The sequence below is a fragment of the Zonotrichia leucophrys genome, chromosome 22, assembly GCF_028769735.1.
Source record: "Zonotrichia leucophrys gambelii isolate GWCS_2022_RI chromosome 22, RI_Zleu_2.0, whole genome shotgun sequence".
In the NCBI taxonomy this organism is placed as follows: domain Eukaryota; kingdom Metazoa; phylum Chordata; class Aves; order Passeriformes; family Passerellidae; genus Zonotrichia; species Zonotrichia leucophrys.
The window spans coordinates 3,436,781-3,460,324 of NC_088191.1; the positions used below are offsets into that span (position 1 = coordinate 3,436,781).

The 23,544-nt window shown below is 52.8% G+C and overlaps 1 protein-coding gene across 1 annotated transcript in view; it reads right to left on the reverse strand.

Moving 5' to 3' along the window:
- Positions 1 to 3,799: 3,799 nt before the first annotated feature.
- Positions 3,800 to 23,544, reverse strand: part of GFRA2 (GDNF family receptor alpha 2) — a 34,018-nt gene continuing 14,273 nt past the window's right edge. Inside the window, exons 4-9 of the mRNA XM_064731275.1 lie at positions 18,719 to 19,067; positions 6,425 to 6,534; positions 6,210 to 6,350; positions 5,973 to 6,133; positions 4,613 to 4,666; positions 3,800 to 4,501 (exon numbers count right to left, since the gene is read on the reverse strand). Coding sequence (XP_064587345.1) covers positions 4,373 to 4,501; positions 4,613 to 4,666; positions 5,973 to 6,133; positions 6,210 to 6,350; positions 6,425 to 6,534; positions 18,719 to 19,067 — 944 coding nt within the window. The 3' untranslated portion in view covers positions 3,800 to 4,372. The remainder of the gene's footprint in view (positions 4,502 to 4,612; positions 4,667 to 5,972; positions 6,134 to 6,209; positions 6,351 to 6,424; positions 6,535 to 18,718; positions 19,068 to 23,544) is intronic.

Genomic DNA, 23,544 nt, shown 5'->3' on the forward strand with positions numbered 1-23,544 from the left:
AACTCCCTCTTGGAATGTTTCCTTTGGAAGGGCCCAGCTGGGATTTACAGCCCCGGGCACAGAGAGAAGGAATAAAAACACCTGGAGAGACAAAAATTCCTTAAGGATCCAAAAATTCCCATCACGAAATCTGGACACGGCCAGGAGGAAAAAGCTTGGGGATTCATGTGGAATATTCCAGGAAATGCTTTGCTTTCCAAAGAGGTTAAATGGCTTTTTATTCCCCTTGGAATGGCTGGGAATGGGAGATTCCAGCTGGGAAACTGGGGGAATTCCTCATGGAATTATCCATTGGGATTTGAGGATTTGTAGAGTTTTTGTGAGGGCACCACAAGGTGACCCCAGGGACACAAAATATTCCTTAAAACTCCTCCAAAATTCCAAAATATCCCACAAAAAAACCTCATTTCCCAGTAATTCCTCCTTGGTGCAAACCCCGTGACATTCCCACCGCAGCTGATTCATCCTAAAAACCCCCAAAATGTTCTTTTTTTCCCCAAATCAAACTCCAAATTCCCCCAAATCAAACTTCAAATTCCCCCAATTCCAAGGACAGGAGGGGGATGCCAAGCTGGAATTCTGGAGCATTAACTGGGATTTATCCTCTGCTTTATCCCAGGAAGGAAAAGCTCTCCTGGGAAAAGCTTGAGTGGATTTTTCCCATTATTATTTTATGCCACATCCTCCCAAAAAAAAAATAAAATTGTGTTTTCAGCGCTTTCTCCTATCGGGAAAGTAATTGAGTCCAAATGAAGAGGGAATTATCTCCAGAGTTAATTATCCATCCTGGCAGCCGGGGTTTTACATCCCAGCATTTTCCACTTCCACACAAAGCACGGGAATTCTCCTCTGCTGTAATTAAAGTGCTGGGAATGTGGTGGAGGAAGCTCCAGGGTTTTGGGTGGATTTGGGGAGATTTTGGGAATCTGAGCGGAGAGGGGATGGGAATGACTCCAAACCCGGGCACAGAACGGTGCTGGAATTGCCATTCCTGGAGGGAATATTTGAGCAAAAGCCATTCCCAGTGCTGGAATCACCATTCATGGAAGGGATCCTGGATCAAGACCCCATTCCCAGTGCTGGAACTGCCATTCCCAGAGGGAATCCTGGAATCACAAATCCTGGAGGGAATCCTGGATCAATTCCCCATTCCCAGTGCTGGAATCACCATTCCCAGAGGGAATCCTGGATGAATTCCCCATTCCCAGTGCTGAAATTGCCGTTCCTAAATGGAATACTGGATCAAGACCCCATTCCCAGTGTTGGAACCGCCATTCCCAGAGGGAATTCTGGAATCACCATTCCTGGAGGGCATCCTGGAGCAAATTCCCATACCACTGCTGGAATTCCTGGAGGAATTATTGGGAAAGATCTGCTCCCAGTGCTGGAATTGCCATTCCTGGAGGGAATCCTGGATCAAGACCCCATTCCCAGTGTTGGAACCGCCATTCCCAGAGGGAATCTTGGAATCACCATTCCCAGAGGGAATCCTGGATCAATTCCCCATTCCCAGTGCTGGAACTGCCATTCCCAGAGGGAATCCTGGAATCACAAATCCCGGAGGGAATCCTGGATCAATTCCCCATTCCCAGTACTGGAACTGCCATTCCCAGAGGGAATCCTGGAATCACCATTCCTGGAGCAAATCCCCATACCAGTGCTGGAATTCCTGGAGGAATTACTGGGAAAGATCTGCTCCCAGTGCTGGAATTGCCATTCCTGGTGGGAATCCTGGATCAAGACCCCAATCCCAGTGCTGGAAGTGCCATTCCCAGAGGGAAATCTGGAATCACAAATCCTGGAGGGAATCCTGGATCAATTCCCCATTCCCAGTGCTGGAATTGCCATTCCTAAATGGAATACTGGATCAAGACCCCATTCCCAGTGTTGGAACCGCCATTCCCAGAGGGAATTCTGGAATCACCATTCCCAGAGGGAATCCTGCATCAATTCCCTATTCCCAGTGCTGGAACCGCCATTCCCAGAGGGAATTCTGGAATCACCATTCCCAGAGGGAATCCTGCATCAATTCCCCATTCCCAGTGCTGGAATTGCCATTCCCAGAGGGAATCCTGGAATCACCATTCCTGGAGGGCATCCTGGAGCAAATTCCCATACCACTGCTGGAATTCCTGGAGGAATTATTGGGAAAGATCTGCTCCCAGTGCTGGAATTGCCATTCCTGGTGGGAATCCTGGATCAAGACCCCAATCCCAGTGCTGGAATTGCCATTCCTAGATGGAACACTGGGATCACCATTCCTGGAGAGAATCCTGGAGCAAATCCCCATTCCCAGTAGCTCCCAGTAACCCCAGGATCTCCATGGATCACAATTCCTGGGCAGGGAACACTGGGAATGCCCAGTGGTGCTGGATGGAGACGCTCCCCGACCTTTCCAAGCAGCTCCTACTCCTTCAGGAAAACCTCAGAGCACTCCCAGCTTTCCCAGGGAAAAATCCCTGCTGGATTTTCCAGCCTCTTTCCCAAGGAAACCCAGGAGCACTCAGGGCTCCCAAACTGAGAACGCCCAGATTTGGGAATCACCCCCAGGAGGGATCCCAAATTTTGCTGTGGAGCTCCCAAATCCCCTTTTTTGGCTGCTCCACACCCGGCTCCGGCTCAGAGCTGCCCCATCCTGGAAAAAAGCAGCCTGGGATTGTGGCAGGAATTCCAGGAGGGACAGGATCTGTTTATGTTTCCTGTGCCAGCTCCCACATCCCCCAGTTGGATTTTCCATGCTGGAAAAGGGAATGTTCATCCCTCCCTCCCCTCTCTGCCAGCTCCAGCTCCTGGCAAACAGCTCTGGGATGCTTCCATCCCATTTTCCACATCCCTGGAACATCCAAGACCTCCTTGGAACAACCTGGGATAATGGGAATTGTCCCAGTCCACGGCAGAGGCTGGAATGAGATGATTTTAAACTCCATCCCAGTCAGGAATTCTGTGATTCCACAATTTTACCATCCCCAGGCTCCCAAGATTCCCCAAATCCCTTTTTCCGTGGGCACAGCTGGATGGGAATTGAGATTTCCACTCCCCAAATAAAAATCCCAAATAAATAAAAATTTCCAGCCCCTCACTCTCCCTGTGCCTCAAATCCCAACATTTTCAGCACTGCCAGGTTGCCTTGGGAGAAAAAATTTCCAAATCCAATCAAGAGAGGGATTGGAATTTGAAACCCGAAATTCTTGCACATAAAAATTCCCAAAATACCACCAGAAAATGGGAATGTGGCAGCTCCTTGGGAATTTTTTCCTGTTTGTTGTCTCCTGCAGGAAAAAAAAGGCGGGGAATTGTTGAATTCCAACCCAAATCTTGGCATTCCTGCAGCTGAAGGGTTCCTGTTTTTCCCCTGCCCCCAGATATGGGGATTTTTATGGAATCTTGGATTTTAAGGCTGTTTCATTCCTTGGTTTGTTCTCCTTGGTTTATTTTGGTTTTTCTTTTTTTTCCATTATAGACATCGTTAAAAAAAATAAATTTTCCAAGAATACATTTGGAAGTTGTTGTGGGAATCGGAGGAATTAAAAAAAAAAATTAAAAAAAAAAAGAGGGAAAATAAAGGGAAAAATGGGAATTAAAAAGCCACAGCATGGGTAGGGTTATGTATATGGGAATATCTGTATGTTATATATATGTAGGAAATAAAGTGGAGAGGGAAAATAGGGAATTCCGACCCTGGATGGGTCAAATTCCACTCCCAACCCAAATTCCAAATAAAAAAAAGAAATTAAAAAAAAAAAATTAAGAAAATGGAACCTCTTCCCCTGGAATGATTGAAAACATCAGCACAACCTCACACGTTTCACACCAGTTTCTTTTCTCTTCCATTCGGAAACTCTCCGAGGAAAAATCCCAACCGAAATCCCCCAAAATCCAACGGGAAGAGCTGTGGGAGTCCCTTCCAGGTGGCTCCCGATGGCGCCTTCGTCCTCCAGGATGTTCCCATGCGGAATCCTCGTTGTCCCTGTGGCCACCCCGGTGCGAAGAATCCTGAAATTCGCCTTTCCCAAATCCTTTCTCCGACTTTTTCCCCCTCCCCGGCACCGCTGGCAGCTCTAGACCCCCAATTCCAGGCCCATTCCAGGGAGTTTTCCTGGAAAACCAACCCAGAAAAGACCAAAGAAAAAAAAAAAAATCCCCCAAAAAACCGGGAAAAACGAAAAGTAGGAAGAAAACCACCAAAGTTTCCCAGCGTGGTGGAGGCTCCTCCTGCCTCTCCAGAACTCGGCATTCCCGGGATTTGGGAGCATTCCAGTCTCCGGCACGAGCACGGCAGCGGTGGGCACTGGTGGGCACTGGTGGGCACTGGTGGCACTGGTGGGCACTGGTCCGAGCGTCCCCGTCCCACCGGCCGCTCCTTCCCGCCCCTCTATAGCCCCAGAACTGGGATCAGGATGGGAATGAGGAGCAGGATCCGGCTCTCCCGCTGCCGGCTGCTTCCCGCCTTGGGATCCATGAAAGTCTTCTGGTCCGGCATCACATCCGTGGTCAGCTGGGCCTGGGGAGGAAGGAAAAGAGAGGGGGTTTAGGGAAAAGCATCCCAAAGTTGGGAGACACCACCAGGGTGGCATTCCCAAGATGTTTGGTCTGGGAGAGGATTCCCAAGTACCTGGGAGTAGCACAAGCTCTGCTCCTTGGATTGGTTGGGCTTCAGGCCTTGTTCCTGGCAGGAGAAATTGGGAATGGTTAGGGGAGGAATGTGGGCCTGGAGCTGGTTTGGGATCCTGAATTTCCCTCTGGGAATTAGTTTGGGGCAGGTGATGGAGCACAGGGAGATTTGGGAATGGCTCATCCCATCTCCACAGGGAGCCCAGGGGCTTCTGTGGATCCTGCCCCACTGCCACTGTGATCCTGACAGGAATCCCACCTGGAATCCTGGGATACGCCACCAGTCCCCATCCTACTCCTCTGCATTCCTGGGACATCTCCAGCCGTTCCCCAATCCCATTTCCCTGAATTTCTGGGACATTCCCCAACCCCATTTCCCTCCCGTTCCTGGGACATTCCCCAGTCCCATTCCCCAATCTCATTTCCTGAATTCCTGGACATTTCCCAATCCATTTCCCTCCCATTCCTGGAACATCCCCAGCCATTCCCCCATCTCATTCCTGAATTCCTGGCATTTCCCCAACCCATTTCCCTCATTCCTGGAAAATTCCCAACCCCATTTCCCTCCCATTCCTGGAACATTCCCCAATCCCATTTCCCTCCCATTCCTGGAACATCCCCAGCCATTCCCCAATCCCATTTCCCTCCCATTCCTGGGACATTCCCCAATCCCATTTCCCTGAATTCCTGGGACATTCCCCAACCCCATTTCCCTCCCATTCCTGGGACATTCCCCAGTCCCATTCCCCAATCTCATTTCCCTGAATTCCTGGGACATTCCCCAATCCCATTTCCCTCCCATTCCTGAAAATGGAACATCATTCCTGGAACATCTGGAACATCCGCATTCCCCAACCCCATTTCCCTCCCATTCCTGGAACATCCCCAGCCATTCCCCAATCTCATTTCCCTGAATTCCTGGGACATTCCCCAACCCCATTTCCCTGAATTCCTGGGACATTCCCCAACCCCATTTCCCTCCCATTCCTGGAACATCCCCAGCCATTCCCCAATCCCATTTCCCTCCTACTCCTTTTCCACCCATGGAACAAAACATGGACGCCCAAGCCCAGCACTCGGCAAGACAACATGGATTTTCCAGATTTCCCAAAAAAAATCTGCAATTTCCAGATTTCCCAAAAAAAAGTTGGAATTCCAACTCCCAAACGAGGAGAAGTCAGGCTCAGAGGGCAGGTGAGGGGTAAGACGGGCAGGGAATCCCTTTTCCCTCCCCAAACAGTGCCCGGATCCCTCCAGCCCCTGGATGAGCCCCAGCAGGACATTTCCCCAATCCCACAGGATGCGGCCGCTGTCCCACACCCCACCAGTGCTCCCAGTTTGCGGCAGGGACTGGGCCCCACCTGGAGGGAGGTGCAGGTGCTGATGACGCTCGTGTCGTAGGCGGTGTTGCTGTCGTTGACGTCGTCCGGCAGCACCGGGCTCTTCTCCGTCACGGCAGGATTGGGAATTTTGGGAGCCAGGTTCACGTCAGTGCCGTTCCCAAAAGCCTGGATGGCGTTTCCTGGCAGCGGGAGAGATTTAGGAAGGGTGGGAATGATAAAAAATGGTAAAAGGGGCAGGGCGGGGAAGCGCCTTACGGAGACAGGGGTTTTCCGTGAAATCCCGCAGGAATTTCTCGCACTCCTCCTCCATATTCCCGCTGCCTTTGCAGGAGCACCAGGGCGAGATGGTGATGCTGGTGGTGCTGGCGTCCACGTAGTTGGGGGTGATGTCAAAGCCTGGCGAGGAGGAGGGAACGGGGGTGAAATCCCAGTGGGAAAATCCATTCCCAATCCCGACTCGCGGCACTCACCGATGAGCCCTGCGTAGGAGCCCAGGCACGCCTGGAAGTTGTCACCAGGACAGTTGGTCATGGACTGGAAGGTGGCCTGGCAGTTGGTGTGGAAATCGGCCAGCCGGGATCTGCAGAGGAGGAAAAGTGGGAAAACAGCGGGATTTCAGCGCCAATTCCATCCCAGAGTGACTCTGGAGCCAGCAGGAATTTTTGAACGGAATAAAAGCGCCCCATTCCCAACATCCCCACACGGGCTGTGAAATTCCAGGGCAATTCAGGCTCTCCAGCTGGGTTATCCAAGTGGTCCCAAGAGGAGACAGGATCTTGGGAATGGCCATGCTCATCCAAGCCTCAGATCCCAAAGAACAGCAAAACCACAAGAAGAATGTCCTCGGGAAGGGACGGAATTGGGGTGGTCTGAGGGGCTGCTCCGTGATGGGGATGGGAGAATGGCAAAGGAGGAAGAGCTCAGGATGAAGCAGGGATTTCAGGGAAAACCAGGATTCTGCAGCTCTGCTGTGGTGAGTGAGGCAAGGAGGAAACTTTCTGCTTCTCCTTCTTCCTGGAAATAAAACTCCCCCACCATCCTCGGGAAGGGACGGAATTGGGGTGGTCTGAGGGGCTGCTCCGTGATAGGGATGGGTGGATGGGGAAAAAGGAAGAGCTGGGGATGAAGCAGGAATTCCAGGGAAAACCAGGATTCTGCAGCTCTGCCGTGGTGAGTGAGGCGAGGAGGAAACGTTCTCCTTCTCCTTCTTCCTGGAAATAAAACTCCCCCACCATCCTCGGGAAGGGACGGAATTGGGGTGGTCTGAGGGGCTGCTCCGTGATAGGGATGGGAGAATGGGAAAGGAGGAAGAGCCCGGGATGAAGCAGGAATTCCAGGGACACCAGGATTCTGCAGCTCTGCCGTGGTGAGTGAGGCGAGGAGGAAACGTTCTCCTTCTCCTTCTTCCTGGAAATAAAACTCCCCCACCAGGAGCGTCCTTTCCATGTTTGTTTTCCCTCCTTGTGACTCAGTCCATGGAAAACTCCCCACAGAGCGGAGCGGCTCCATCCCACTCCCATTCCCAGGGCAGACCCTCAACTCCTGGAAGGGAATTTTCCTCGCATAAAACCCCAAAAAGCTTTTCCAGCGTTTTTATTTTTGGGGGGACGCTCCACCCTCCCTGCAGCCAAACCTCAGCTCCAGGGTGGGAATGGCAGAAATCCAAAAACCTGCTCCTTCCCTCAGCTTCTCCGCGGGAGAGGAATAAAACTTTCCGACAGCATTTCCCTCTCTTCCCAAATCCGAGGCGAAGGGACGTCAATCCCCTGCAGGAAGCGCGGCGAGTTCAGCGCCGAGCGCCAGGAAAATTTGTCACCGCTGCTCCCCGGGGCTCCACTCCCAGCCTGGAGCATCCTCCCAGGCAAATGTTATTCCTTTCATAATCCATGAAGATGCAGCTGGGAAATCCTTCAGGAATATCCAAGCCAGATGTCACTCTTCCCCGTTGGACACGGCGGCTTTGGAAGCCGCTGGATGGGATTCGCTGCCAGGAATAAAAGCTCGGCCCCAGCCTGGCGGGTTTTGGCTTTCAGGAGCTCCAAGAGAATGAAAACAAGGGAAAGGAGAAGGAGCCAAGTCCATCTTAGCGGGAACAAGGAGGGATCGGTGCCAAATCGCTGCTGGCAGCTGGAGGAGGCAGGTGGGGATGGCTTGGAAAAGTTGGGAAGAGCTGGGCTGGCTCTGGGTGAGGGAGGGAGGAGGATTTTCCTAAGAGTTGCCTCCTCCTCCCAAAAAAAAACCCCAAAGGAGTGGAAGAAAAGGGATTTTAAACATTAATTCTGGATACGCACTCAGATCTGCCATCCGAGGGCTTCCAAACTGCTCCTCTTGGATTCCTGCAGGAAGAGTGACAGGAAAGGATCCCAGGGGTGAACAGGCCCTGCTCCCAAATCCAGGCACTTCCCAAGGACGTGGATCCCTGGATCCCCTTAAATATCCCGGATTTAAGGGACTTTTTAATCCCATACCTTTAATTCCCAGTGCATAAATCCCAAATTTCTGGAGTTCTGTGCACCTGTACATTTATCCCAAGTGCTTAAATCCCAAAGTTAAGGGATTCTGTGCAATCCTACACAAACACCTGTGTTGATATCCCAAATTTAGGGGATTTTTATTTCTGTCCTCCCACCCCCAGTGCACATATCCCAAATTTAGGGGACGTTTTGTGCCTGTACTTTTATCCCAGGTGCATAAACCACAAATTTAGGGGATTTTTGGTACCTGTGCATTTATCCCAGGTGCATAAATCCCAAATTTAAGGGATTTTTATTCCTGTCCTCCCACCCCCAGCACACATATCCCAAATTTATGGGACATTTTGTGCCTGTTCCTTTGTCCCAGGTACATAAACCACAAATTTAGGGAATTTTTGTTCCTGTCCATTTAGAGGACTTCAATCATCCCTACAGAGCCCACCTGCCTCCAGCTCCTCTCCCATTCCCTGTTTTTCTGCAGGAATTCAGCACCACCAAAACCCCACCGGCTCTGACATAAAAATTTACCAAACACGGAGGTTTTGGGGGTTTTTTTTGTGATTTTTTTAAAGCGCTTAATTGAGTGTTAAATACTCCCATCCCCCTCCAGCCGCGGTGATAGCTCAGCACACATCAAACCCAACAGCATCCTGCTCCTGAATATTTCATGGAAAAGACACCGGGATTCCTCCTGAAGTGGATTTTTTTTTTTTTTCACGGGCAATTTATGGGGACTGAGGGAATTAAAAATAAAAAAAAAGCTGGGAAAAACCTGCTCCCTCCCCTCTCCTGCCCAGCTGGGGATGTTCAGGAAGCTGCGACAACACGGAAAAAACTCGGCGAGACACGAAAATCCCGCTGGGCATCGCCCTCCCAACATTCCCATCCTGCTGGAGAGGGATTCTTTTGAAGCTGGGAAGATGCTGCGATTACAAAAAAAAAAAAAAAATTCCCCTCCAAACGCTCCCAGGTAAATTCAAAGAGTCCCAGGGAGGGGGAGCAGCTGAAGGAAAGAGGGAAGCTGGAATATAAAAGTCGGCTTTTGTGGATGACCCGCTGCCAAATCGAGCGAGGAGTTCACAGGGGAGGGAGGAAAGATCAATGGATGGATTTGTTTTATCCAGGAGAAGTTGTCTGGGGAGAGGAGTCACCTGTTCCGGGCTGAGCCGCGGGAGGCTGGAGGGAAAAAGGGAATTTTTTGTTGCCGTTTCTGAGGCTCTCGGCCTCGATTCCAGAGGAATTTCTGCATGGAAAGGCTTGGGAAGGGGCTGCCTGGGGGGGGTTTGGAGTCTCCATGGGTGGAAGTGTCCAGGGAACCCCTCAAGGTGCCCAAGGAACCCCGGAGGTGCCCAGGGAATCACTGGAGATGGCCAAGGAACGCGTGGAGGTGTCCAGAGATGACCTGGAGGTGTCCAGGGAATGCCTGGAGATACCCAAGGAACCACTGGAGGTGCCCAAGGAACCACTGGAGGTATCCAGGGATGGCCTAGAGGTGCCCAAGGAACCCCTCAAGGTGCCCAAGGACTCCGTGGAGGTATCCAAGGAACCCCTGAAGACATCCAGGGAATGCCAGGAGGTGGCCAAGGCTCCCCTTGACATGTTCAGGGATGACCTGGAGGTGTCCAGGGAATGCCTGGAGACAGCCAAGGAACCCCTGGAGATGGCCAAGGATGACCTGGAGGTGCACAGGGAACCCCTGGAGGTGCCCAAGGAACCCCTGGAGATATCCAAGGAACCCCTGGAGAGATCCAAGGAACCCCTGGAGGTGTCCAGGGAATGCCTGGAGACAGCCAAGGAACCCCTGGAGATGGCCAAGGATGTCCTAGAGGTGTCCAAGGAAGCCCTTGAAGGTGCCCAAGGAACACCTGGAGATATCCAAGGAACCCCTGGAGGTGCCCAAGGAACCCCTGGAGGCATCCAGGGAATGCCTGGAGATACCAAAGGAACCACTGGAGATGCCCAAGGATGACCTGGAGGTGCACAGGGAGCCCTTGAAGGTGCCCAAGGAACCCCTGGAGATATCCAAGGAACCCCTGGAGGTGCTTAAGGAGCCCCTGGAGATACCCAAAGGAACCACTGGAGATGCCCAAGGAACCCCTTGAGGTATCCAGGGATGGCCTAGAGCTGCCGAAGGAACCCCTCAAGGTGCCCAAGGTATCCGTGGAGGTATCCAAGGAACCCCTGAAGACATCCAGGGAATGCCAGGAGGTGGCCAAGGCTCCCCTTGACGTGTTCAGGGATGACCTGGAGGTGTCCAGGGAATGCCTGGAGACAGCCAAGGAACCCCTGGAGACGGCCAAGGATGACCTGGAGGTGCACAGGGAGCCCTTGAAGGTGCCCAAGGAACCCCTGGAGATATCCAATGAACCCCTGGAGGTGCTTAAGGAGCCCCTGGAGGCATCCAGGGATGACCTGGAGATACCAAAGGAACCACTAGAGATGCCCAAGGATGACCTGGAGATACCAAAGGAACCACTGGAGATGCCCAAGGATGACCTGGAGGTGCACAGGGAACCCTTGGAAATGCCCAAGGATCCCCTGGAGGTGCCCAGGGAACCCTTGGAGGTGCCCAAGGAACCACTGGAGGTGCCCAAGGATGTCCTGGAGGTGCCCAAGGGTGACATGGAGGTGACACTCAGAGCTCTGGGATGGGGACAAAGTGTGGACCAAAGGCCGGACTCTGCTCCTGGAGGACTTTTCCTGATCCTGGAGGACTTTTCCTGATCCTGGAGGACTTTTCCAGCCTCTGCAATTCCTTGCTCAGGGCCATGGACACAGCAAGAAAACCCCAAACGCACAAACAAACCGAGGGAGAAACTCCCGAAGCGGAGAAAACCCAGCAAGAGGCAAAACAATCAGGGCAGAACCTCAAAGCTCCTAATTAACTAATTAATTAATTAAATTCTCCACACTCGTTTCAGGCCACCAAATTTTGCTCCAGCGCTGCGATCGGTGACTCCAAGGCCTTTTTTTGGGTGGATTTGTTTCATTCTCGAGCCGCGAAGGGGAGGACGGAGCGCAGGCACCGCTTGATTTTAATTGCGGGCCCGTTCTGTCCCATTGAGCCGCTAAGTGAGCCCAACAGGAGATTGTGTTTACACAAGCAAAGCCCGGCTCAAGACAGACTCGCTGTCACATTAAGTCAATACTTGGGAAGCCTCTCGAGTTAATTATTCAGCGAGAATTGACTGATTCTCGTGGTGAGAGCCCGCAGGGAGCCGAGCCCTCCCCCAGCCTCCTCCTCCTCATGCGGGGGAACACCCCCAGTGCTGCCCCTCCGCTTGGAAATCCACCAGATTTGGGGATTTTCACTGATTTTCACTGATTTTCACAGATTTCTCCAAGCTCTCCCAGGTCCAGTTAAATCCATGAGAAAATTTTCCCTGCTCCTTCTTCCCCTGCTCCTTCTCCTCTTCTTCCCCAGCCACCTCCATACATGGGGGACTCTCCAGTGCTGCCCCTCCACTTCGAAATCCACCAGATTTGGGGATTTTCACTGATTTTCACTGATTTTCACTGATTTTCACAGATTTCTCCAAGCTCTCCCAGGTCCCATTAAATACATGAGAAATTTTTCCCTGCTCCTTCTTCCTCTCCTGCTCCTTCTTCTTTTCTGCTTCCCCAGCCACCTCCATACATGGGCGACCCTCCAGTGCTGCCCCTCCACTTCGAAATCCACCAGATTTGGGGATTTTCACTGATTTTCACAGATTTCTCCAAGCTCACCCAGCTCCTGCTAAATCCTGGAGCAATTTTTCCCTGCTCCTTCTTCCTCCCCTGCTCCTTCTCCTCTTCTTCTCCAGGCACCTCCTCATGTGAGAGAGCTCCCAGTGCTGCCCCTCCTCTTCAAAATCCACCAGATTTGGGGATTTTCACTGATTTCCCAAGCCCAAACCAGATTTGGAGGTTCCTCCACTCCCCTCCAAGCCCGAGCTCTCCCAGATCCTATTAAATCCTGGAGAAATTTTTCCCTGCTCCTTCTTCTTTCCCTGCTCCTTCTCCTCTTCTTCTCCAGCCACCTCCTCATGTGAGGGACCCCCTGGTCCTGTCCCTCCACTTTTAAATCCACCAGATTTGGGGATTTTCACTGATTCTCCCAGATTTCTGCGAGCTCTCCCAGCTCCTGTTAAATCCAGGAGAAATTTTTCCCTTCTCCTCTTCTTCCCCAGCCTTGTCCTCATGTGGAGGACCCCCGGGTGCTGCCTCTCCACTCTTAAATCCACCAGATTTGGGGATTTTCACTGATTTCCCAAACCAGGTTTGGAGGCTCCTCCACTCCCCTCCAAACCCGAGCTCTCCCAGTTCCCACTAAATCCTGGAGCAATTTTTCCCTGCTCCTTCCTCCCCTGCTCCTTCTCCTCTTCTTCCCCAGCCACCTCCATACATGGGGGACCCTTCAGTGCTGCCCCTCCACTTCAAAATCCACCAGATTTGGGGATTTTCACTGATTTTCCCAGATTTCTGCGAGCTCTCCCAGCTCCTGTTAAATCCAGGAGAAATTTTTCCCTGCTCCTTCTCCAGCCTCCTCCACATGTGAGCGACCCCCTGGTCCTGCGCCTCCACTCTTAAATCCACCAGATTTGGGGATTTTCACTGATTTCCCAAACCAGGTTTGGAGGCTCCTCCACTCCCCTCCAAACCCGAGCTCTCCCAGCTCCCACTAAATCCTGGAGCAATTTTTCCCTGATCCTTCTTCCTCTGCTCCTTCTCCTCTTCTTCTCCAGGCACCTCCTCATGTGAGCGACCCCCTGGTCCTGCCCCTCCACTTTTAAATCCACCAGATTTGGGGATTTTCACTGATTTCCCAAACCGGGTTTGGAGACTCCTCCACTCCCCTCCAAACCCAAGCTCTCCCAGCTCCCATTAAATCCTGGAGCAATTTTTCCCTGATCCTTCTTCTCCCCAGACAGGCTCTCATTACGGGGAGTAATGAGGAGTTGAGCTGCTGTTTATCAAGGGAACATCCATTACAAACAACGGCCGCGCCCGCATCCGCCGCGTTCCCTTCCCGCGTTTGGAGCTCCATCAATCCCCAGCCAGCCTGGATCCCCTCCCTCCCTCCTTCCCCAGCCCAAACCTGGCCAAAACGCTCGGTGCACAACTATCCCGAGAGGGGGAGCATCCCTGATTCCCCTGGATTTAAACACACCAAAATTGATATTAAAAAAATCTGAGAAATGACCCAGCACCTCCGCTTTGGATGTTCCGACCCCAGCCAAAATCCGTGACAAAAATCCTGACCCCCCCTCCTTGAATTTAAACACGTGAAAACAAGAGATAAAAATCTGGGAAATGACCCAACATCCCCACTTTGGATGCTCCAAACCCAGCCAAAATCCTCTTCACAAAAATATGCTGTAAGAGGGAGCATCCCTCACCCTCTTGGATTTAAACACAACAAAAACTGGCATAAAAATCTGGGAAATGACCCAACATCCCCACATTGGATGCTGAGGAGCTCCAGTGCAACCTTGGCCAAAATCTGTACACACAAATATCCCGAGAGGGGGAGCATCCCTGAATCCCCTGGATTGAAACACACCAAAAAGTGGGATAAAAAATACAGGAAATGACCCAACATCCCCACCTTGGCCAAAATCCTCTTCACAAAAATATCCTGTAAGAGGGAGCATCCCTCACCCCCTTGGCTTTAAAGACAGCAAAAAAATGTAATAAAAAATACAGGAAATTACCCAACATCCCCACTTTGGCCAAAATCCTTTGCACACAAATATCCTGGGAGGGGGAGCATCCCTGACCTCCTCTGGCTTTAAACACACCAAAAACTGGGATAAAAATCCTGGAAATGACCCAACTTTGGATGCCGAGGAGCTCCAGCCAGTGGAGGCTGGGAATTTCTCCGGCACCGGCACCACTGGAGCGTGTAAGAGCAGATTATTTGTGCTCCCAACTTGCTGATGCAAGATGAAAAATCCAGCGAGCTGCAGCTGCTGAAATCAGCTCTTTTCTCCCCTTCCCTTCCCTTTCCCCTTCGCTGAGGTTTGTGCTTCGCCAAAGGTTTTTGTATTCCGGGAGCTAAAACCTGTCCCTTGCAATCAGCCGCAAAAACTCCGGGACTTTGTCAGCTCCTGAGAGCTGGGAAAGATGGGGGGAAATAGGGAAAAGATGGGAGAAAAAGATGGGGGGAAAGATGGGGTAAAAATAGGGAAAAGATGGGGAAAAATAGGGAAAAGATGGGGGAAAAATAGGGAAAAGATGGGGGAAAAAAGATGGGGGGAAAAGATGGGGGGGAAAAAAGATGGGAGGAAAAGATGGGGGGAAAGATGGGGTAAAAATAGGGAAAAGATGGGAGGAAAAGATGGGGGGGAAAAAAGATGGGGGAAAAAGGTGAGGGGAGAAAATAGGGAAAAAGTGAGGGAAAGATGGGGAAAAATAGGGAAAAGATGGGGGGGAAAAGATGAGGGGGAAAAGATGGGGGGAAAAGATGGGGGGGAAAAGATGGGGGAAAAAAGATGGGGGAAAAAGGTGAGGGGAGAAAATAGGGAAAAAGTGGGGAAAAGATGGGGAAAAGATGGGGAAAAGATGGGGAAAAGATGGGGAAAAAAGATGGGGGGAAAAAGATGGGGGGGAAAAGATGGGGGAAAAAAGATGGGGGGAAAAAAGGTGAGGGGGGAAAAAGGTGAGGGGGGAAAATAGGGAAAAAGTGGGGGAAAGATGGGGAAAAAATGGGGGGAAAATGGGGAAATATGGGGGAAAAATGATGGGGAAAAGGTTCCCAAGCTGGGGAAAAAAATGGGGGGGAAAGGTGGGGGAAAAGATGGGGGGAAAATAGGGAAAAGATGGGGAGAAATGGAGAAAGATGGGCGAAAAATGATGGGGAAAAGATGGGGGGGGGAAAATGTGGGGGGATAAAATGTGGGGGGAAAGATGATGGGGAAAAGATCGTGGGGAAACGCTTCCCAAGCTGGGAAAAGCTGGGGAAAAAGGTAGGGGGGAAAAGATGGGGAAAGCTTCCCGAGCTGGGAAGAGCTGGTAAAAGCATCCCAAGCTGCACAAATCACAGCTCAGTTGTTCCCGGAGTCCTGGGGCAGCTCCCTTGGGATTTGAGGCTGGGTCAAGGCCGCTGGAATGGATTTATGTGGAGCAAAAAGCCTGGGATTTCAGCCCAGGATAAACCAGATGCTGCACTCCAAGGATCCTGTCCCTTTGTCCAGATCTGAGTCCTTGAGGGGACACAAGGAGGGACATCCCGGACCCTCGGTGCCTTCAGAAGGACGGCAGGGAAGGGTTAAACCCCTCCTGCATCCAGAACATTCCGCATGCAGAGCCATTCCCGGCAGGATGGAGCAGCTGGTGGCTTCTTTGTGACCGAGGGGACAGGGCTGGTGTCCAACCCCAGCAGCCCCACACAGCTGGAAAGCAGCACAGAGAGGCAGGAAAAGCTCTGGAAGGGCTGTTTTCCATGCTGGAATATTCATTTTTTCCTCTCCTCCAATTATTCTGCCTTTTTTTGTGGTGTGGAATTCTTGCCCTACAGGAGCAGCAGCCCCTGGATCGATCTCCGTGCAGGAAAAATCCCTCAGGAAAATCCTATCCCGCCAGAGAGGGTTTTCCCTTGTTAGGCTTTGAGCCAGGAGGGTTAATTAATTACCTTGGCAGGTTAATTACTCTGGCAGGAGAATTATCTCATCTCCTGTCACCTCTGGCTCTGGGAGCACTTGGGATCTGCTCTGGCTCCAGAGACTCGCCAGGCCGCTGTCGGATCGGGATGAGCATCGGGCTGGGATGTCGGATCGAGAAATTAATGGAAAATGGGAAATCCCATGGACCCGCCTTGTCCTTCAGGATCAGGGGACATGGAGGAGTTTTGGCTGGATGAATTCCTGGATAATGGGAAACACCACGGCACAGCCCAGCCCTGCTTTGTCCTCCAGGATCAGGAGGAGTTTTGGATGGATAAACTCATGGAAAATGGGAAATGCCATGGCCCAGCCTTGTCCTCTGGGATCAGGGAACATGGAGGTGTTTGGGATGGATAAACTCCTGGGAAAACCCATGGCACAGCCTTGTCCTCCAGGATTAGGGACACGGAGGAGTTTGGGATGGATAAATTCCTGGATAATGGGAAATCCCATGGCTCTGCCTTGTCCTTCAGGATGAAGGACATGGAGAAATTTTGGACGGATAAATTCCTGGATAATGGGAAATCCCATGGCCCTGTCCTTGTCCTCCAGGATCGGGAGTTTTGGCTGGATAAACTCCTGGATAATGGGAAATCCCTGCCTCGTTCCTCAGGGTGAGGGGACACAGGGATTTCATGTCCCATCATTCCCAGCTGGAGATGCCAGAGGGGACCCGACGGGTTGAGATTTTCTCCTGAAAACCCAGATCCAAGGAACGCATCCCTGCCCCATCCCAAGGAAAAAAATCCTGAGTTTCCAGCCAAACCCCACAGCAAAACCAACACAAAAAAATCCCAGATCTGGACATTTTCCAGAGCAAGAGCCCCCATCCCGTCTCCCAAAAAACCACATTTCCACTTTGGAGCAAACAAATCCTCTCAGCAGCTGCTGCCCCTTTCCCCTTTCCCTTTCCCTCCTGGTGTGGGGATTTCATTCCATGCAGGAATTAAAGCTCGCAGAGCCCCCCCAGCTCTCCCAGCCCCGTTATCCCTCTCGGAGCGCGGATCCGTCGGCAGCATCCGCCTCGGAGCGCGCTGATGGAGAGGAGCTGCCATTCCCGGGTATCTTTTATTCATGGCCGCCGGCTCCTCGGATTACTTTTTGATAAAAAGCCACATTCCCACATTTCAAACATCTCCGCTCGCAGCCCGAGGAAGACCCGGAGCTCGCATTTATTTCCCTGCTGAGCGCCGGGGAGCTCCATCACCTTGACGGGAGAAGATCCTGCTCCGGGTGGGAGCCATCGGGAAGCGGATCCGGCTCCCGAGGGGGACAGGAGGGGTCGTGCCCGGTGACAAACAGGTGACAAAGGGGTGACAGAAGGAGCAGGAGCCTTGGTGCTCAGCTCTGTGCTGCCAAGGAGGCAACAGCGGGAATTCAGCAGCCAGGGAAGGTTTGGGGGATGCAGTTCCATCCCTGGGGTTTGTCCCCTGGATGTCCCCAGGGCAGCGTCCCAGTTGTCCCCTGGATGTCCCCAGGGCAGTGTCCCAGTGGCACTTCCAGAGCCAGATGTGAGGAAAACAGAGCCCTAGGGGTGGCACTGATACTGGGGGTGACACTGATGCTGAGAGGGTGACACTGATGCCAGGGCAGTGACACTGATAGTGGGGAGTGGCACCAATGCCAGGAAGGTGACATTGATGCTGAGAGGGTGACACTGATGACCAGGTGGTGACACCAATGCCAGGAAGGTGACACCAATGCCAGGGAGGTGACACTGATGGCCGGGGGCTGACACTGGTGACCAGGAAGGTGCCACCAGTGCTAGGGACATGACACTGATGGCCACGGGGTGACACCAATGCCTGGAGGGTGACACTGATGCCAAGGGGTGACACCAATGCCAGGAAGGTGCCACCAGTGCTAGGGACATGACACTGATGGCCACAGGGTGACACCAATGCCAGGGAGGCGACACTGATGGCCAGGGGCTGACACTGATAACCAGGAAGGTGACACCAGTCCTAGGAAGGTGACACTGATGGCCAGAGGGTGACACCAATGCCTGGAGGGTGACACTGATGCCAAGGGGTGACATCAATGCCAGGAAGGTGACACTGATGACCAGGGCAATGACACCAATGCCAGGACTGTGACACCAATGCCAGGAAGGTGACACTGATGCCAAGGGATGACACCGATGCCAGGAAGGTGGCACTGATGACCAGGGCAATGACACCAATGCCAGGAGGGTGACACTGATGGCTGGGGGCTGACACTGATGACCTGGAAAGTGCCACCAGTGCTAGGGAGGTGACACTGATGGCCAGGAGGGTGACACCAATGCCAGGAAGGTGACACTGATGCCAAGGGATGATACCAATGCCAGGAAGGTGGCACTGATGACTAGGGCAATGACACCGATGCCAGGACTGTGACACCAGTGCCAGGGAGGTGACGCTGATGACCAGGGCAGTGACACCAACCCCGAGGAGATGACACTGATGGCTGGGAACTGACACCAGTGCCAGGGAGGTGACACTGATGACCAGGAGGGTGACACCAACCCCAGGAAGGTGACACTGATGCCAAGGGGTGATACCAACCCCAGGGAGGTGACACTGATGACCAGGTCGTGACGCCAACCCCAGGGAGGTGTCACACCACCTGCCCCACACCCCAGAACCCCCCATGGCACCCCCTTTACCTGCACAGGTGATCCGCCCGGCAGGCGCCGCGCAGGTCCAGGCAGTTGGGCTTCTCCTTGTCCTCGTAGGAGCAGGAGGGGACGATGGTCTGGCGGCGGCGCTCGGCGCACGCCGGGTCCCTGCAGGAGCAGAAGAGCAGGCGGAAGGTGAACTCGCCGGGCACGCGGTCGAAGAACTGGCGCAGGGCCTTGTGGCACTTGCGGCGGCTGCAGGGCTCGGTGGCCGACAGCTCCCGGCTGCAGGTGGAGATGTAGCCCGAGCGCAGGCGCTTGCAGTTGTCGTTGAGGTTGCAGGCCTTGGCCGCGTCCAGGCAGTGGTTGCTCTTGGAGGTGGTGGCCGGGTCCATTCCTGCCCAGGGAAGAGGATATTTGGGGTCAGGAAGGTGGGGAGGTGACACGTAAAACTGGGGAGGTGGAGTGTGGGAAGATGGGGTTGAGGTGGGGGAATTGGTAATTGGTCGTGACCCCAGGAGATGCCCTCAAAGCTGGGGACATGACTTCAAAAACAGCCTTAAGATGGGATTGGGAGATGCCCTCAAAGCTGGGGAGATGCCCTCAAAACCACCATTAAACTGGGATTGGGAAGTGCCCTCAAAAACACCCTTAAAACAGGATTGGGAGATGACCTCAAGGTTGGGGAGATGTCTTCAAAAACACCTTTAAACCAGTACTGGGAGATGCCCTCAAAAACAGCCTCAAACTGGGACTGGGAGAAGCCCTCAAAAGCATCCTTAAACTGGGATTGGGAGATGCTATCAAAGCTTGGGAGATGCCTTCAAAAGCATCCTTAAATTTGGATTGGGAGATGCCCTCAAGGCTGGGGAGATGCCTTCAAAAATGTCCTTAAACTGGGACTGGGAGATGCCCTCAAACATGGGATGGGAAGAAGCCCTGAAACCTGTGAATAAGCCCTCAAACCTGGAATGTGAAATATCCTTGACCCTGGCATGAGGAGAATTTCTCAAAATTGAGGAGATGTCCTCAAACCTGGGATGAAGAAGTGCTGTTGACCTGGGATGGGGAGGAACCTTCAGAGCTAGAGAGATGTCCTCAAAACTGGGAAAAGCCCTCAAACCCAGGCAGATCCCTCAAAACCGGGGAGATGGCCTCAAAATCAGGATGGGAAAGTGCCCTCAACCTGGGGAAGGTGTGACAGATGTTGTGTCACCCCCGTGGCATCGGTGTCACCTCCCAGCATCTCCAGCACAGCCCATTCCTGGGCTGACCCCATCCCATTCCAGGCACAATCCGTAGGATCAACACTCCCCAACCCCGGGGCCCTCTGGGCAGAAGCCAGGCTGTGAATTTTGAATTTGCAACATTCCTTTCCTTTTGTCAATTCTTCAAAGAATAGTTATTAATTATTAATTAATTAATGATTATTCAGCTCCAAAAGTGGAATAATCAGCCCAACTCCACTGTGGCCCCCACAGCCCCTCGTGGGGCTGCCCAAAAGTGGGGCAGCTCCAGATGGGATGAGAGGGACAAGAGGATCAATCCTGGATCCATCTGGGAATCCCATCCCGTGTCCATCATGAGAATCTCATCCAGAATCCATCCTGAGAATCCCATCCTGGGAATTCCAACCTGCGTCCATCCCAAGAATCCCATCCAGAATCCATCCTGGGAATGCCACTCTGAATCCATCCTGGGAATCCCATCCCAGGAATCCCATCCCAGGAATCCCATCCAGAATCCATCCTGGGAATGCCACTCTGAATCCATCCTGGGAATCCCATCTTGGGAATCCCATCCTGCATCCATCCTGGGAATACCATCCAGAATCCCATCCTGTGTTCATCCTAGGAATCCCATCCTGGGAATTCCAACCTGTGTCCATCCCAAGAATCCCATCCTGTATCCATCCTGGGAATGCCACTCTGAATCCATCCTGGGAATCCCATCTTGGGAATCCCATCCAGAATCCATCCTGGAAATCCCATCCTGCATCCATCCTGGGAATACCATCCAGAATCCATCCTGGGAATGCCACTCTGAATTCATCCTGGGGATCCCATCCCAGGAATCCCATCCAGAATCTATCCTGGGAATGACACTCTGAATCCATCCTGGGAATCCCACCCTGAATCCATCCCAGGAATCCCATCCTGGGAATCCCATCCAGAATCCATCCTGGGAATGCCACCCTGAATCCCATCCTGGGAATCCCATCCTGGGAATTCCAACCTGCATCCATCCCAAGAATCCCATCCTGTGTCCATCCTGGGAATGCCACCCTGAATCCATTCTGTGAATTCCATCTATGCAATCCCATCCAGAATCCATCCTGGGAATCCCATCCTGCATCCATCCTGGGAATACCATCCAGAATCCCATCCTGGGAATCCCATCCTGGGAATCCCATCCTGGGAATTCCAACCTGCGTCCATCCCAAGAATCCCATCCAGAATCCATCCTGGGAATGCCACCCTGAATCCATCCTGGAAATCCCATCTTGGGAATCCCATCCTGGGAATGGCACCCTGAATCCATCCTGTGAATTCCATCTATGCAATCCCATCCTGGGAATCCCATCCAGAATCCATCCTGGGAATGCCACCCTGAATCCCATCCTAGGAATCCCATCCCAAATCCATTCTGAGAGTCCCATCCTGGGAATCCCATCCATATCCATCCCAGGAATCCCGTCCTTCAGGAGAGGACAGACGAGGCCAAGCCCCAGCCTGGGAACAAACGCTGAATTTTCTTTTCTTTTTTTTTTTCTTTTTTTTTTTTGCTGGGAATGATGGATCACCCTCCGCAGCCCAGGTGCTGCTTCTGAATTCTCCTCATCCCTCATTCCCTCCCCTCCGCATCCCGGCCAAATCCATGGATTCTCCTCCACTGCCTCCCAGCTTCTGCTGACACCAAGGAAGGCTCCTAATTGGCCTAATTGGAGGGTGCTGCTAATTAACAGGACAGGGGATGGACACATCAAGGGGGGAAATGGGATTGGAGAGGTGGGGGAAAGGTGGATTAAGGTGGGGAAAAGGTGGATTTAGGTGGGGCAAATGGGATTGAAGAGGTGGGGAAAAGGGATTTAGGTGGGAAAAGGGGATTAGAGAGGTGGGAAAAAGGGGATTGGAGATGTGGGGAAAAGGGGATTTAGGTGGGAAAAAGGAGATTGGAGAGGTGGAGAAAAGGAAGATTTAGGTGGGGAAAAGGAGGGTTGAAAAGGTGGGGAAAAGGGGAATTTAGGTGGGAAAAAGTGGATTGGAGAGGTGGGGAAAATAAGGATTTAGGTGGGGAAAAGGTGATTGAAGAGGTGGGAAAAAGGGGATTTAGGTGGGAAAAGGGGGTTCAGGTGGGAAAAGGGGGATTGGAGAGGTGGGGAAAAGGAGGACTGAAGAGGTGGGAAAAATAAGGATTTAGGTGGGAAAAAGAGGATTTAGGTGGGAAAAGGGGGATTGGAGAGGTAGGAAAAAGGTGGATTTAGATGGGAAAAAGGGAATTCAAGAGAAGGGGAAAAGGAGGATTTAAGTGGGGAAAGGGAGGATTGGAGAGACGGGAAAAAGGAGGATTTAAGAGACGGGGGACACCCGGGTCTCTTTACTCCCCTGGTTTTGGGGATGCATCGAGCCCTCCCTGCACCCCAGATCACCCCGAGCCCTGGAGGGGCTGACCAGCAGATTCCCGGCACCAAGCCGGGATTTTGGGATCCGCGGGAAGCGGCAGCCGATCGTCCCCTGCTCGGGAGCTTCGCTGCTGCCCTGCCCGAGACCTGCGGGGCCGCGGCTGCATCTTAATGGAGCCGCGGCTTTGGAAGCGCCGCGCTCCTGTGGGGAGCTCATTAATAAAGCACGAGCATGAAAATTGCATGAGCAGAGACGGAAACGCGGGCCGAGGAGCTGGGCACGGGGGCTGGGGCCACCAGCTGTCCCCTCTGCGTGTCCCCACCGGGGACAGGGGAGGAGAAGGAGGATGAGGATGAGGAGGATGGGGTTTGGGGGATTTGGAGAATTCCCAGCTGGAGCCTCTCCCATTTTCCACGGGCTGTGATTTCCTCGGGATCCAGCAGGGATGAGCATCCCGCGGGGAGGGGGCAGCGCTGGCTCCGCGGGCGCTCCGCGCTCTTTACGCGCCGGTTACGCGCAGGTTACGCGCGGCTTGCACAGCCCTTGCCATTCCTCCGCTCCCAATTATCCCTCTGGGTAATTAACAGCTCCTGATCCAGGAACAGCTCCAAGAACGCGCTCGCTTCAGCGCTCGCCATCAGGTCGGGGCCGATGGCTCCGATGTCCCTGATGAGGGGACAGGGAAGGGGTGGCAGCAGCAGCGAGGCCACCCTGGTGCTCACAGCCCCTTCCCCACCTTTCCCCATCCCCAAAATCTCCCGCCCGGATTTTCCTGTGCCTCCCGGATAATTCAGTGTCTAATCCCCGCTCCAGACTATTTCCAGATGGAAAGGCTCCAGATTTTGCAGCTCCAAAGGTTTTTCTGACGCCAATATAATCCAAAAAAACGTGGGCCGGGGGTGGCAGTGTCACCCCAAAAACCCGCGGAAAATCCACCTGGAAAAGGCTGGAAAATTCCTCCTGGGGAGAATCCACCTGGAAAAGGCTGGAAAATTCCCCCAGGGGTGCGGGGGACAGCGGTGACAGCATTGGTGTCACAGCCCCGCTCAGAGATGTCCCCGAGGAGGGGACAGGGAAGGGGTGGCAGCAGCAGCGAGGTCACCTCGGTGCTGGCACCACCCCGGTGGCCAATCCCAAAGGATTCCAGGAGCTGAGGGAATTTGGGTTGGGATATTCCAGGGGGTGGGCACTGAGTTCAAGGCTGGAAGCTTTGGGGTCCCCAGCTTGCGATGATCAGAAACAGAAAGAACC